The following is a 16,970-nucleotide window of genomic DNA, read 5'->3' as shown; positions in this document are numbered from 1 at the left end:
GAAACGTGTACGCATTTTTCTACGACAAAATATAAGTCAATAAATACCCCACTGGGGAATGTCCAAAGATCCTATGTAACTTAAAAACAGCGGTTGCTAACAAGTGGCTAAATGAGGCTACATAACATCATCACATAAAACATTAGCCGCATTTAGCTTAGCGGTGGTGACACACAGCCTTTCTGCTTCTGGTGAATGCTTTTACCTTTAAAAAATCAATAAAAGTGATGTTAATCTGTGGAGATTTACCTGCATTGTCGAGGGTGCCCTTGAGCCCTGGCGATACTCACTTCTGGGTCCATCTACAAAAATATATCATCACTGCTCCACTCTCTCTGTCATGTTATGTTAACATAAATGTGCCATTATCCTATAGGAAACATTATGTCCCAACATGTAGCTGTAAATGTAATCTCTACCCATGTTCCTTCTCAACCAGGTGATCTGGGTGTGTAATAACTGCCGGAAGCAGCAGGAGATCCTGACCAAGCCAGGCGAGTGGTTCACAGGTCCGGATGGGAACCCTGCTGGCCTCGGGTCAGCCGTCAGTGAGCCGTCTGTGTGCCAAAAGCTTCGGTCTCGCTCCCAAGCGCCCTCCACAATCCAAGACCCCAACCGACCCCACGCCCCTGGGACCGAACCTGGCATCGACCCCCGATCCCGCAGCGAACCACCGCGAGACACGTAAGCTGAAGCAAGACTGAGACAGAAACCTTATATCATCAATCAATACATCTTTATTTTGTCCCTTAAACACTGTAACAAAAGTATTCCAGATATCAATTTAATTAGAGACAAAAAACGCCAGAATGACCTTATATGAATTTTGGCCCCAAACCCTCTAACATCCTCTTCATGTGCCTGCTCAGTGCTATGTATAGGTCTAGCCCCAGAACACAATGGACCCTACAAATCCCATAATGCAACTGAATAACGTCATTCTAAATTCCCTCCCTGCCTAGTCTGCCTTGTATCTTTCAAAACCTAGCTCAGAAAGAAGCAGTCTCCAAACCACAGTGACATCAATATGACACCAATGAGGTTATTAGACTTTCTCACAGAATACATGATTATACAAGGCAGAATAGGACCAACCATTACAAAGTGACTGTGATATGTGAAATTGGTGGAGTGCCCCTTTAAATTGCAACCTCTCAGCCATCAGAAAGAACTGTATCCTTGATGAACATGTAAACATTTGTATTTCAAACATTATCTCCTGCATTCTTCATCTGCTTCTTTTATACAGTAGTGCATTCTATGTCTTAAGCAAGCAGTCTCCGAGTGTAATTGAAGAATGCAGCCGGTTCCAAAACACTGGATGGGGATGTGTTGTCACTCGTGACTCTCTATTAGTGGAAATATACAATCACAACATTGGTGTTTGCAAAGTATGAGTAAACTATGTTTTTGATGAAAGTAGAAGCTAAAGGCAGTAACATGGGTCTCTCACAAAATGTCCTTAAGTAGATCTCATGTATTTTGCTGATACTAAATGCATAATAATGATGGTTTGCATCATTCTCATGGCTATCAACATGATTCACACTGCAGTAACTTGTTATATAGGAGGAACCAGAGTCTCATGTCTCTCCTCCCAAGTCCCAAGTCAAGACATGCTATTCCCAAGTCCAGACCCAGGCATTAAACGCAGATTTTTTGAGATCTTTAAGTCAAATTTGAGCTGAGTTTTTCAACAGAAGAATGCTCTTGTAGATAACATTAGTGCATGGTTCCCTCCTGCAACTTGACTGGATTGATCAAACAAAATGGATCTTGGGAATGAAATGTCAACTTGTCAATATCAATGTTAGTTTATTTGAGTAATGAAGGGAGATTTGTTGATTTTAGACATTATTTAAGTTAAACACCTTTTTGCTCTGGCCTCAAGTATTTTACAGTCAGAAGCCTCAAGTCCAAGGGATTCATAGGTTAAGTCCAAGTTATGTTGCAAGTAGTGGTGGAAGAAGTATTCAGATCCTTTACATAAGTGAAAGTACTAATACTGGATTGTTAAAATATTCCATTACAATTAAAAGTCCTGCACTGAGAATTGTACTTAAGTAAACGTTTTTAAATATGAATAGGGACATGTAGTTCAAGTATTGGGAGTAAAAGTACTCCAGAAAACATTTAGCAGAAAAAAACAAACCAAAATATTAAAAATGTATTAACATATCGAAAGACAAAAGCAGCAAATATTAACATTGGAGAAGCTGAAACCATGAAATGTTAGTCACAAAAAAATAAATAAACACTTTACTGAAACCACCTTTTGTTTTAGGTACTTAAATATAACGTATAGTTTAATCTGCATCAAAACATCGTATTTTAAAAGTTCTTCATGTTTTCTGTAGTTTAAAAATCACTAAAGTCACTACATCTGAATAAAAAATGTAGAAGTACAAGGGCCATAAAAAACACTCTAACCTTCTTTGTAAGCTAGTCTTACACATCTACTATCCAAGCATGTAAATAAAGTATTCAATGATGTCCCTGAAAAGATACTGTGTCTGTCTACAGTTCCCATTTATTATTTTCTCTTCCTCTCCATTTATATATCGATTGATCTCCAGGAGAAATGGCAGAGGAGGCGGAGCTAGTCGGGGGGAGCGGCGGGCGGTCCAGCCCAGGCTGCAGACCCAGGTCTCCATGGACCGGGACCTCCGGGGGGAGTCCAGAGAGCGCAGGGAGAGCCGGCGGCTGACCAAGGGACGATCTCTGGAGCACGATCCTGTGGGAGAAGGTTTAAGACGGACAGAAGAGGGGGGCTACCACCACATGGACCACAGCGGTGCCCCCCCTCGCAAAGCAGGGCCGGTCCCTCCTGGAGGCCGGGGCTACCCTGTGCCCATGCAGGGCCGTGGCATGGGCGTAGCAGGGGGGGAGGTTGGGGATGGTGTACGGCCCGGTAAGAGGACAGCGGGTGGGGTTGGAGGGCCACATGAACACACCCTTGCTCAGCAGCCCCCTCCCCCTGAACTCAGAGAGCCTCCTGGTTTGGGCCCTGGCTCAACCCCCGGCCAGGGGCCCGTAGGGAGACGGACCAAACGGGAGAAGGCTGAGAGCATGCTGCGCAATGATTCGCTGAGCTCTGACCAATCGGAATCACTGCGTCCGCCCCCTCCAAGACCCTACAAGTCGAAACGAGGGCTTGGGGCGGGGGGGAAGAGGCAGACCAGCGTCAGCAGCTCAGAGGAGGAGGGGGGGACCACGCCGGAGTACAGCAGCTGTGAGGACGCAGAGATTGAAAGTGTCAGCGAGAGAGGTGAGAGACCAAACCATCATCACCTTGTGTTGATTTCATCCGGGGGGGGGTTTGAAAATATTGACTTCTGTCAGTTTAATTATTTATTTATCTATCAAAAAACATGAAATATCTGAGGCAATTTGACTGTTATAAAATGTTGGAGAGTAATCACACCACTTCTTTGTGGATGTTTCCTTCCTATTCAACGCTTACTGAGGTACTGTTGATGTGAACTAGAGGTCCACATTAAAATCTTATATTGATACCTTTCAAATCACATGTGCCGTCATAATCTAAAAACTTTCTATAGAATCATCATACCTTAAACTCTGCCTTTTGAGCCGTCTGCTTCCTACGGAATCTGGCTTTCATCAAACTAAATTAATGTCCAGCAGTATTACACTATCCAGCGTCCTGACAGGAAATTGTAGAATTGGTGCAGCAGAAGACATCATCACACTCAGATTTTCTTTTTTTAGATTTAAACTTTTAAAAATGTTGTCTATAGCACAACCATGCTTACCGACTTTCTGAGCATATAAGGTTGTTTCTTTTCCAGTGTAAAAACACGGCTGTTTACAATTAGAATGTAATGTGGAGTTTTTGCACAGCTTATAGTCTATGGAAGGAAAATTGTCATTCATATAGACGAGACAAGCTGTGGGTTTATCTGTTTGGGCCATGTGGAAGCATTCTGGATGAACTTCACAGGATTTTCACCTAACCTGATTAGCTCCTAAATGCACACTGCAAAATAAGATACTGTTAGCAATTGCTAAGCTACTTACTGGAGAGACATTTTACTTTAACTGCGTGCTGATCAGTTTCAATAGAGTGTGCTAACTGTCCGAACTGAAAGTTAGCATCACAATGGCTCCCTCGATTAAAAACAAATGGTATTTTTCTCGTGGATTCTGTGGCAAACACACAATACTTACATGTTTTGTTCAGCAGGATAATCTCCACATATTAACACCACTTGCATAATCCTTTAAGGGTAAATTCAATAGCCAGAAGTACATTTCTAACTGGTATGAATGTTATAAACAAACTACATGATGGTCGCATTACTTCACGACAACAGCGCTAAGCTAAAGACGGCTAATGTTCGGCTTGGTGGCGTTTAGTAGTCTCATTTAGCCACTTGTGAGCAACGGTTGTCTCTAAGATAAATAATAGCTTTACCAGTGGGATATATACGATATGTACTGACGTATTTCATGTCTCATAAAAACATGAAAATATCTTCAATTTGTCAAAAAACAATGATTTTGAGATGAGCTAACCATAAACGCTACAATGCTAACTCATTCCCGGGTTAAGGACTCTTCTTCTATCCTGCAACACTCCATACACAGCCAAGCTAGAGAAGAACACAAGGGAGCTCAGCCGGCTTCAGTTTCTACAAACTGACAGCCAGTAGGGCCTGGCTCATTTCGTGGCATCTGCAGGCAGTGGCAAGTACTTCCGGCATCTGCCACAGAGGCCACTACTCCGTGGCATCTGTGGCAAGTACTTCCGGCAGATGCCACACATGCCACAACTTGCCGAGGCATCTGCCGCTGCTCAACGGGAGTTGCCACAAGATGCCAGAGTAAGAGAATGTTTACTGTAGCTGCCACTCGCCTTCCGTGGGAAAAGCTGCTATTTAAACCTGTATTTATCGTGTAAAATGTCGCTGTTTAGGCATGACTTTATCGAACTGATCTGTACACAGGACTGATGTGCGATCTCTATTTTTCAAAAAGATTATACATTATCATGATATGATATATTTGAACAATGTTCAACTTTTGAGGCTCGATGCTTGGCATTAGCTAATCAAATCCCGTTTATGCAATTCCCGCCAGTACAAGCGCTAGCCAATCAAACCTACCGGGACCTAAACCGGAGGAACCAGGCATGGCGGGAGGTGGCAGAGACAGTTGGTGAAACTGGTAGGTTTTCAACTGTTTGGGGAGTTTATATCCAGTTTACTTCGTTTTAACATTGAATGGACAGCTAGTAATGTAGCATAACATATAATATATATTAATAAAAAAATAATATATATAATATAATAAGTATAAGCATAATATATAACATAACATATAATACATGCACAGCTATCAAGCATAGACAGTATATTTAGCCAGCATGGAATGTAGCATAAAAATAGCAGTCATTAATGGAGGAATAATTTAGTAAATTCAAGAAATTAACTTTATTATTTATTAACTTTATTATTTCATTTCATTTTATGCGTGCAAAAAGAGATGGAAGACTGAGGGACAGGTTCCACAAGGAGAAGAATATGGAGAAGGAGGCAAAAAGAAGCGGGGCAGGGTCTGCAGGGGGGTACAAGCCCTGGCGTTTCATGGCAGTGATGGGGTTTTTAACCCCATTCATCATAGACCGTGCGACGTCCAGCAATGTCCCCCGGCAGACCCTGCCTCCATCCACCCTGGTGGCAGAGGAAGAGAGCCAGGTAGAGAGTGAGCCAGCCAGCCAGTCAGCCAGCAAGCCAGTCCACCAGCCAGCCCACCAGTCAGCCAGCAGAAGCCAGCCAGGAGGAGAATGCTGAGGTCCGGGGCAAAAAACGGGGGAGGGAGAGGGAGATGTCCTCGTTCGAACGAAGTCTGCTGTCAGCAATTGCCCAGCCAACCCCACCAGTGGTGGAGGAGGACGAGGACTTGCAGTTTTTTAAGAGCCTCTTGCCCACCATGAGGCTGATGACAAGGGGACAGAGGGCAAGAGTCTGCCTCGGGATACACCAGTTAATCTTTGACGTGGACCAGGACAATTTAATATTTTTTTCACACATACTGATCCACATTACATTTTTTTACACTCATCATACACACTTCACTCACAACATTACCAAATAAAACATTTAAAGTCTGTTATTGCTATACTGTGTCTTCACTTGTTCATGTGGTTTGTCAGTTGCAACATACCAGAAGCTTCATGTATGTCGGTATATATACTGTAATGTGCTTTCTTCTGTAATTGTTCATGTGAAAACCTATTGAAATTATGAGTGGTTTATCAGTAAAAACAGGGCTGAAAGAAAAAGGTTGTTTGTCATATCATAATATAATAATATCAATTCGAGAAACATGTTTATTAGGAATGTTTGATTTTAAAATGGCTCATTTGGAATATTTGCTCTTTAAAGAAAATGGGTAGCTCTTAAAAGAGCTTTTGGTTTGGAGGAGCCATGGTGACCCTACACCACTTTATGCTTCCATGACACTACACCCTCCTCATTCAAATAGGAGCAGAAGGTCTCCCGCAGTTGGATGGATCGGCGTGTGGCGTTGTTTGAGCCCATCCTAGGTGCATCGCGCAGGGTTGGAGCTTCATCACTCGACTCTGCGACGACAGGGACGACAGGTGTGCGTGATGGCCTTCCTATTGTCTTCCTGCGGAGGAAGTTGTGCAACACACAGGTGGCCTTCACACACAACTCTGTTAACTCCGGGCTGGTGGTGATGACACGTCGGAACATTCTCCACTGTGATGCGAGGACGCCAAACGCACATTCAACAACCAACCTGGCCCGGCTGAGGCGGTAATTGAACAGCCTCCTTTCACGCGTGAGCTGACGTCCAGGGAATGGACGCAGCAGGTTGTCCAGCAGCGGAAGAGCCTCATCCCCAACAAACACATGGGGAAGAAGGCCCAGCCGCTCTGCTCCTGGGATGACGGTGTCAGGTGGTAGCTGCAGACTGCCATCTCGGAGGCCCTCTCCAAAAGTGGAATCCCGCAGGCTCCCACCGTCGCTGCTCCTTCCAAAACCTCCAACATCCACTACCCTGAAGAGGTACTGGGCATCCACTACAGCCAGTAGTACCAAGGAGTGGGTGGACTTGTAGTTGAAGTACAGGGACCCAGAATTTGCCGGAGCCTGGATCACCACGTGCTTCCCATCAATGGCACCAACGCAATTCGGAACCCAGCAGCGATGGCTCTCCAGTCCTCCGTCTGTGATACCGGCATGGTCTCCTCGACCAGCGTGGTCCAGATGGCACCCGCAACCTCCTTCACGATGACAGCCAATGTTGCATGCTCGATCCGATAGCTGAATGCTATGGTCCTGTACGAGTCACCGATTGCCAGGTATCTGAGAAAAAAGTAATATACAGGATTTTATTTTTTTAAATGTCATACGCCACGCAGACACAGATCCCACACACACATACCACAGACACAGACCAGACACACACACATACCACAGACACACACACCACAGACACACACACAGACCACACACACACACACACACACACACACACACACACACACACACACACACACACACACACACACACACACACACCACTGTGTTTACCTAGCTATCTTAATCAACGTTATTCATCTGAACTAAATCAGACTTCATTCATCATTCATCCATTGCATGCATTCTCTCTCTTTATATACAGAGTCAAATTAAAGAAGTAGAAATACACAACGTACCGTAGGCAGATGGCGAGTCGCTCGGCGGGTCCGATTGACAAACGCATACGGGTGTCTGCCTTTGCAATCAGTGGACCCACTTTTCCGAGCAACTCGTCGAACACGTCTTTGCTCATCCTGAAGTACTGCTGAAACAGTACACATCCAGGCGGAGCTCTTGGACAAGAACGTGGTATTCCCCCCGTTGCAGACGTTTTCTGAGTATCGGATGTACCCAACAGTGACGCACAATACGTGGCCTCCTGCGAGACATTGCTTAAAACCAACACTAACCTTGCTACAAAACCGGCATCCATTTTGGCAATAGTGGAGAAGAAGCGGGCTTTTTTTTGCTTTGTATGCCGGGGGCGGGCGGAAGATTCCTGATTGGTTGTTGGTCGCCTTGGGCGCGAGAAATCGCCAAGCCTCAGACACGCCCAGCTTCAAGAGTTTTTGATGCCTGTACGTGTAGACGGGCCGTTAGGCTATATTTGCCCCATGCCTTCAGCAGCAGCAGGCCATTCACTTCGATTTTATCCCGTTATGAAATGTCATCATTTCGACAGTAAAGAAATGCTACATAAACGTTATCTTGCACGTTTTATTGAACCATCTCCGTTTCTAACTTTCAATATATTTAAAAAGAGATATCTCTCTCATCTGCGTGGGGGGGGCGGGGCCTCACAGACATGCTGCTGCGCTGTGCACACAGTTATGAATATTACATTTTGTGAGGAAACTTTTCCACCAATAATTCCAATATTCCAAAATGTATTCACTTCAGGTTTACGAAAGTAACTGTAATCAGATTAGTTGTTTTTCAAATGTAACGCGAGCTGAATATTTAGGCTACTTGATTTTTGTATTACATTACATTGCATTTAGCTGACGCTTTTATCCAAAGTGACTTATTAGACAGCGACAGCATTCTGATTACGTAACGCCGTTACATGTGTTCCGTTACAACCCAACCCTGTGTACAGATCATCAGTCCTGTGTACAGATCAGTTCGATAAAGTCATACCTAAACAGCGACATTTTACACGATAAATACAGGTTTAAATAGCAGCATTTGCCACGGAAGGCGAGTGGCAGCTACAGTAAACCTTCTCTTACTCTGGCATCTTGTGGCAGCTCCCGTTGAAGAGCGGCAGATGCCTCGGCAAGTTGTGGCATCTGTGGCATATGCCGGAAGTACTTGGCACAGATACCACAGAGTAGCGGCCTCTGTGGCAGTTGTCGGAAGTACTTGCCACTGCCTGCAGATGCCACAAAATGCGCTTGCTGTCTCTCTAAAAATGCCAAGAAGGAAGGTGAAAAGGGACATAAAGAAAGTTAGGCAAACAAACACAGAATCTCCAGTTCATTAGCTAATACTATAATTATATAGTTAAAAGATATTGCTATAAAAATAGTGATAAAATCCAGTTTATTTTACACTTATACACTACATTTTGATAAACGTATTGCGACGTACAAAGTATGGAGCACTGACTTTTCGGTGCCTGTGTGATGGAACACTCCCACTTTAACATCATCACTGGAGGTGAATGTAAGAAGCTGCAGAGAACTGCTTAGTCTCAGTGTGCTGTCTTAATTCGGACTTGGATTTAGCAACGCTCTTTACTTTAACTCTGGGTTTACGAATAGAACCGGTAAGACTGCTCAGAAATAACCTTCTAATTCATGGAAAACTTTTTTTTATTCTTTCCTATTAATCATTTATTAGAATGTCTAACATTAGACACCATACTCGTTGAAAACCTTAAATTCCTAGAAGATTTCTTCTAGTTGTGTTTGCAGGAACAATGCACTTGCTTCCATATTCTCTAACTTCTGTTTACAGTGCATGCAGTAGGCTGTAGCCAGCAGTCTGAAAGTCAAAGTGAGCATCTACACAGTAGTGTGTGTGAGCCTGTGTGTGTCATGTTGCATTGTTTTCAGCTTGGCCCTGAGGGGGGACCATCACACACTGAGCGTACATGTATGTGCACGTTAGTGTGTCTGTGATGGGGCAGTTTGACCCCAGTTTATCAAAGGGTGAGCCATGTCCCCCAGCCTGAGAACACACCACTGTCATGTTCAAGCTGGGTTCTGTCACGTCACTACTAACCATGCCAGGGCCTTCTGGCTCACTGCTTTATATCCAACTGGGCTTGTAGCATAAAAAGCTACATTAGCCTAGTTAAGGGCGTGCGTCAATATCTTTCTCTGGCAGAAGGCACTGGGGAGCTGTTTCACCAACATTCTATGATAGAATCACATTTCGCCTTTGCTGTCTATTATCTAATTTTTGCTACTTTCTATTGGTTTGATATGTTTTTTACACCGTAAGCAAGAAACAGTTGATAGGAGCAATTTGGGGTGAAGTGTCTTGCCCAGGGACACAACGACATGCTGACTGCAGTGGGGTTTGAACCTGTGACCCCCTGATCCGAACACCTACGGACAACCCACTATGCCACACGTCATCAGGCACTTTAAATTGACCAGACTTCTTTCTGCAAATAATAATTGCACATATTATTATTGCTAAGGTCCTCCTTAGCAACGGTCTGCTATCCTTAGCAGCAGACCACTAGCGAAAAAGACCATCATCATGGAGTATTCTGACCAGCAAATTAGGGTATTTACCTTCAACACTGTGTCTGATTGTTACCATGCTCATTCTACATTAAAGCTACACTTTGATCGATAAAGTGTGTTTAGTTCTGATGAGAAAAGGGAGAATGCAGCACCGGGCTGGACCCAGACCAGGCACTGAGACATCGATCAAGTAGAGCTTTAGGATGAGAGTGTTCTGTCAGGCCGGGTTTCAAACACACCGGCGTGGAAGCGAGAGGCTGCTTCCTTTTTTAGCTCGAGACTGAGACCAGGTCAGCTCTGAGATGAGTTTGCTGGCAGCGGAGAAGCGTCCAGGCATGTAAATCATTGTTAGATCAGTGCGGGGAGACATACACACACTCACATATGCAGTTATTCACAGTACAGTAGAATCTATTAGGATCTGTGAATGCATCTTCCTCATCCTTCTAGCAAGGAAGAAAAAAACACAACATAGTATGAAAAACTTTGCAATAGGTGCATTTTGATTCACAACTTTTAACCCCTTATACTAGAATAACATAGTATATTGCTTTACAATGACCATCAACATAAGGACATCACTTACTAACATTTGTATTTTGCTTCACAGCATTGCATTGCCCCTGGAGTCATTCCACAAAATCTGATCTATACAACATCTGGAAGGGATTTTGAGTCTTTTAAAAAGCTTTGTTATCCTTTGGTATCTTCCCATCCTCTGCACACTGCTCTCAGTTCTGCCACTGAGGTGATCCATTTCTAATGCTAGCCCAGGTCTGAATATCCAATAAACGTAACCCTCTCTACTGTAAACAAATACCTTCCACATTTGGCTGGTCTGTGTATGAGAGGACTCAGGCTGGTATGTGCTGTTTATACTGTGTGTGTGTGTGTGTGTGTGTGTGTGTGTGTGTGTGTGTGTGTGTGTGTGTGTGTGTGTGTGTGTGTGTGTGTGTGTGTGTGTGTGTGTGTGTGTGTGTGTGTGTGTGTGTGTGTGTGTGTGTGTGTGTGTGTGTGTGTGTGTGTGTGTGTGTGTGTGTGTGTGTGTGTGTGTGTGTGTGTGTGTGTGTGTGTGTGTGTGTGTTAGGGATCTTCAGCATCTGAGCCCTCTGTCTTATTTCTTGCAGGCGACTGGGAGTGCTACCCACATGACCCCACTGTATGGCATGTAAGTTTTTCTATTTCTATTAATTGCTTTTCCTTCAACAGTATGTAAAGTATTTATGACAGATATGAAAAATGCCCCTCCTCGTGTCTTCCATAGGATGACAGACTTTATAGTTGTTTCGCCTCTTTTTGACGTCGTTTTTATTTCCTGTTACAGCCGTTATGCATCTGTCTGTGATTGTGTGTCTCCTTGTGGTGATGTTGTGTCCCTTTGTAATTGTTTTAGTCTTCTCGTAGTTGCCCCTTGTGTCTTTGTTGTCTTGTTGTGTCCCTTTCTTGTTGGTACATGTGTCTTTAAGTGACCGTTTTGTATGTAAAGGCCATGGGGCCACGGACAGTCCCTTTGATGGTCAGTAAACCATCCATGATGACTGACTTTTGCTAAACTTGAACTTGAACCTCTCCTGCAGAGGAAGTATTATTTTTCCTTTGTTCAGTTGCTTCAACTGCCTATGCTTACCACTTAGTTGTTTTTCTATTTATATAAAATGATCAATTTATGTTTATTTGTATTAATTAGTTTATTTAACAGGAAAAATGCACATACATAGACAATGCTGTAAAAGTGGATATTTAAAAAAAAAATAATAATAATTTTTCATCTGGACATATTTTGAACATTCACCCTAAAAATTAAGGGTGAATGTGCAAAATATGTCCAGATGAAAAATTATAATTCTTGATAAAAAAAAGAAATATAGTCATTAGAAACATGCAACATCGAAGTTTACAATACAGAGAATAAAAACACATGATTTTAGATATTACATAGCAGTACAGACAAATTCTAATTGTGGGAAGTACAGAAAAAAATGTGTGTTGAAAGAGCTGATCCCTAATTTACAATGTTTTTAATTCTTGAAAAACACATGACAACTTTTCCCTGGAATATCTACCAGATTCCACCCGATAAGAGTGGCTGGGAGACGAGCACATGTATTCCTAGGAAAACACTGCAAACTGTGTCATCCTTCAGAGGGAAAAAGCATATGTTCACTCTTTACTGTACACAACGGCTCTTGAAAAAATAAAAACATGCATTTAGCCACATTATTAATGAAATTGAAATGTAGTGCACCTTTCATCCATGTAAATATTAAACAACTACTGTATCTAAAAAATAAACTCTTACCTGCTGATCCAACAGGACATGTGCCAGTGTGTGCATCTAAGCATCTCTTGTTTCCTCATTTTGAAGCATCCTGTAACCTGGCAGCCATCCAAGGAGGGGGACCATCTGATTGGACGAATCACCCTCAGCAAGAGGAGCGCCACCATGCCTAAAGAAGCCGGAGCTCTGCTGGGGTTAAAGGTCGGAGTGGGCAACAACACACACACTCACATGATGTTGTATCATTACACATGATGTCTCTACTTATTACATGGGTACATAGTAAATAAACCAAATCCTTGAGTCACAATTTTAATTTAAAATTTATCGTATTGCCTCCGCTAAGAAAAATGTGTCCGATCCACTGCGTACCAATGTCTGAAACTGCAGCGACAGCAAAGTATTTTAAAAGGAAAACAGCACTGATCGAGGTTATCTGTAACTTTCCAAGTCTGTTCACATTTTATTTTCCATTAACCAGTCTTTGAAACACTCATACCATGTTCCCTTTAGTGTGTACTTCCTTTCTGTCTTCTTCTGCTGATTTCTCTGATGTTCAGTGCTCTGTCTTTTAAACTCTTTCCTTCTCATGCGCTGTTTTTCTTTTTCTTTACTGGGGACAGTTTACCCATCATAAATCCAAAGTGTCTTTTCAAATATTAAAATCAATATTTAAAAAGTCTCTTGAAACTTAAAATTAACAGAAACCAATATCCAACCAAGCTTTGTAATAATATTGTAATGGTATTCGGTCAGCATATATGACAGATATGACACTAATCTCTTTCTCTCCCCCTCTCTGTCTCTAGGTGGTGGGAGGCAGAATAACAGAGTCAGGGAGATTAGGTGCCTTCATCACTAAAGTCAAGAAGGGAAGCCTGGCTGATGTGGTGGGACATCTCAGAGCAGGTAAACCATTACATGTGACACGCTGTCTGCTGTAAAAGTAAAAAATCATCCAAACATAGGGTCTTTAAAACAGTTTCAGAGGTCTTATTTTCACTGTTCCACTTAAAACATTTTTTTTGTTCTATATAGTTTTATTTCTCTAATTAGCTGTGTTGGTTTTAAACATATTGGCATAGAGCAAAAAATAAGGCCTTGTCCACACTTGCATGGTTATTTTCTGAAATAAATGTTTTTTTCATTGACCTAAATCGCTGTTTGAGTTAAGAAGGAAGGCCGAAATAAATAGATAAAGCTTCATAAAAAAAGAGCCAAAGAGTCTATGTTTTTAATTATAAATAATCCCATAAAAAGGCCATTGCTGTTTTACCCTAACCTTACCGTTTAAGTCACGTTTACTAAAAACTACAGGGCTCAGCTTTTTTTTTAAAATACTTTAATAAAAGCCTTCTTAAAAGAGGTCACATAAATATTTGGAATTTTAAAAAGTGTATGTCTTTGAATTAAAGAAATGGGACTCAGGTGGCGTTAAGCCCCTGTCACACTGTCCCGAAATTGACACCAGATGGACACACGATAAAATAAATGTTCAAATTCGGCTCTGATTGTAACAACATCGGGCCATTCGTGAGGGCATCTTAAGCTATCGTAGGACCGCCGGCGGAGTTTCTCAGGCTCCGCCAGCAACTTTGTGAGCGGTGGCAAAATCTTGGCATGCCAAAAAATTGCAGAAGGACCTTGAGAAGGTTCATTTTCGTGTTGAATTTGTGTGTCCATTTTGCCCTCCGTAAGGCCAGCGTGAGGGCATCTTGTCAAATCGTGTCATCTTCGTCTTTACTTCGTGTGATCATCGGTGCCATCGGGCATTTCTCGCCTCACGAAGACAATACGAAGGAAACAAGAAGCTGCCCGATTGTCTTAGGAAGGCAACACGACTACGTGAAGGCCTCGCAAAGCCGTCGTGTAGCCATCGTATTACAGTACGATGACATCGAGATGGGACCACGGTGTGCAATGTTTCCTTAGAGATCGCTTCGCTGGTTGTTTTATTGCACAACAAAATCATGTAAACATATTATGTAAATAACCCAATTTGTGTTCTGTGAAACCGAAAAGGATATTATATTGTTTTTGTTACTTTCGTTGCAGTTGTATGTCTTGAATGTAATTTAGGTTAACTTCCTGTTTTATTTACCGTAATTTTCGGACTATAAGCCGCGCCTTTTTCCCCATTTTTCGACGCTGCGGCTTATATAACGGTGCGGCTAATCTATGGATTTTTACAGCTAACGGCCACCACCTTTAACTCTATGGGCTCTATGGCCGGTCCGCGGACCCCCACCTTTAAGCGGCGGGTTCCAGCAGGAAAAGCTGGAGGCCGGAAAAGAGTGAGACAGGTAGCGCGCAAAAGTAAAAGTGGAACCGAGAGTGGTATGCCGCTGCTGCGGCTTATATTCAGGTGCGCCTTATAGTCCGAAAATTACGGTATATGCTTAAGATGAGTTTACGCTGTTGACAGGAAGCTGTTGTTGCTAAGGCTTTCGTTGCAGTTGTATGTCTTAAATGTAATGTAAATGTTGCCTTTGTTGGTGGTTCGGGTGCCATCGTGTGGCCTTCTGTAGGCATGGACGTACTTGCTTCGGCTGTTGCTTGGTCGTTGACCAAGTTCGGGGCCATCTTCGTGCGAAATTCACAATTCCATATTCGTGTGTCCATCTGGTGTCTTGTGACAGGGGCTTAAGGGAATATGCAAGTGGACTCACACATGATGATGTTTGTCTTTTCATGGGATTTGTTTACAATATTAAATGAATTATACCTACATTTGTATGATACCCAGACTTTATTTTTTATGACATGCACGTCTGCTTCCAGGGGATGAAGTTCTGCAGTGGAATGGGAAGCTGTTACCGGGGGCGACCATGAAGGAAGTTTACAACATCGTCCTGGAGTCTCAAGCGGAGCCTCAAGTTGAGCTAGTGGTATCCAGGCCTATTGGGTAAGTCAGGGATTAAACACATCCCTTACATCTGTTTTATTGGATATTTGTGAAAAATGCAATCCTTTAGTCATAACTCAGTCTAAATACCACCCTTATTAACTAGGGAGTGTTGACTCAACGGTTTCTAAGTTGCCATTTTGTCTCCTCCATCCCCTTTAAAAAAGCACTTAGCCTAACCCTATTTACAGGAGGGTATAAAGTGGATTATTCCATATAAATGAGAAATGGCTGCATCACATAATATTTTGTTGGTCTTAAAAACCAAGCCAGTAATGACTAGTTTGTGAGTGCATTAGAGTGGTGGTGATGATGTATTTTGTAGGCTTTTGTAACCCGGAATTTAGCGTCACTAAGGCTCACTCAACAAAATAAATGGGATTTTCCATTTGATTTTGGATTATTGCAGAAAATAAGATGTGTGGCAGTAGGATAATCTCCACATACTAACACAAATGTTATGATTTTTGAAGCTAAAATGCAATCGGTAGAAGTAAAAATGTTAGGCTGTGAACAAATACCATCACATTACTTCCTGTAACCACCACTAGGCTAAAGGCGGCTAATGTTACCTAATTTCGTAGAACAAAGTGTTCTACGAAAGTGTTCGGGCCTTTTAACCAAAAACACTGTCAAAAAATCGTTGACTTAGTGATTTGTTTTACAGGTCTCAGAATCATGATATTGTTATCTTTAGTAATTATATAATTTGGTATTAATCCTTTGGACAATAGACATCCCCTCCCATTAATCTTTTGTTTGAACTTAATTCTCTACAGATGTCTTGATTGGGTGTTATTCTGCGTTTTGTTAGCAATTAATTGAAATTGTTTTATTTTAATTGTACCGATTGTCTCTTTTTCTGAATTTGCCTATAATTACTCTAACAAATTACATATTCCAGAACACTTAGAAGAAAGAAAAAACATAATATCTCCACATGGATATCTGAAAAAAGGATTTTAACGCATTTACATACAATAATAGCATTATTATTACTGCTAGGGGGATCTACTCATTTATGACACCCTGCATGACCCTTCATAGAATCTTTTTAAATGTCAGGTTTTACGTTTGATCTGTTTAAAAAACAATATTCTCAAACAAATGGTGATACTCTGGAATCCATAGTGACCAAAGTGTTAAAAATGTACAGTTTGTGGTCAGTATATTTGCTAAGCTATTGTTGTGAGTAAGTTTGGCCTATTTTTGTATTGGGTTTATAGTGCTTTTATTTTACATTAAAAAAAATAAATGTTTCTTCAACTTTTTGCATCCTTGCTTTATAATAAGATTGAACCTCATTTGCTCTTTGATGGGAAAAATAGTTGAATGTATTAATTTTTCTCCAAACACTCGCGAAGGGTTTATAGAAAATATCAGTAAGTAATCTGCCCCTTTTATTAGGACCCCTTAATCTTCTCATGCTTATGGAAACTATTTTGGTTTTGCTGGGGCCATTTTTCATCCCTAAATGAACTCAATTGATTCCTATTAAGTAGTTATGCTAATTG

General features: G+C 42.0%; 1 protein-coding gene across 25 annotated transcripts in view; it reads left to right on the top strand.

Moving 5' to 3' along the window:
• The window catches only part of LOC307044420 (regulating synaptic membrane exocytosis protein 1-like), a gene marked incomplete at its 3' end in the record, with an annotated part of 141,083 nt that overhangs the window by 90,786 nt on the left and 33,327 nt on the right, over positions 1-16,970 (top strand). For 20 of the 25 annotated variants that reach the window (XM_079689641.1, XM_079689630.1, XM_079689619.1 and 17 more), the window contains 7 exons: positions 440-684; positions 2,577-3,268; positions 11,401-11,441; positions 12,639-12,752; positions 13,361-13,460; positions 15,333-15,456; positions 16,821-16,838. In XM_079689641.1, the coding sequence (XP_079545767.1) occupies positions 440-684; positions 2,577-3,268; positions 11,401-11,441; positions 12,639-12,752; positions 13,361-13,460; positions 15,333-15,456; positions 16,821-16,838 (1,334 nt within the window). The remainder of the gene's footprint in view (positions 1-439; positions 685-2,576; positions 3,269-11,400; positions 11,442-12,638; positions 12,753-13,360; positions 13,461-15,332; positions 15,457-16,820; positions 16,839-16,970) is intronic. The other 5 variants (XM_079689642.1, XM_079689643.1, XM_079689620.1 and 2 more) reach the window with 1 other exon arrangement.

Source organism: Notothenia rossii, assembly GCF_949606895.1.
Source record: "Notothenia rossii genome assembly, chromosome: 6".
NCBI lineage: Eukaryota > Metazoa > Chordata > Actinopteri > Perciformes > Nototheniidae > Notothenia > Notothenia rossii.
The sequence above is the reverse complement of the archived record's forward strand: the minus strand, read 5'-3'. Positions and strand labels throughout refer to the sequence as shown.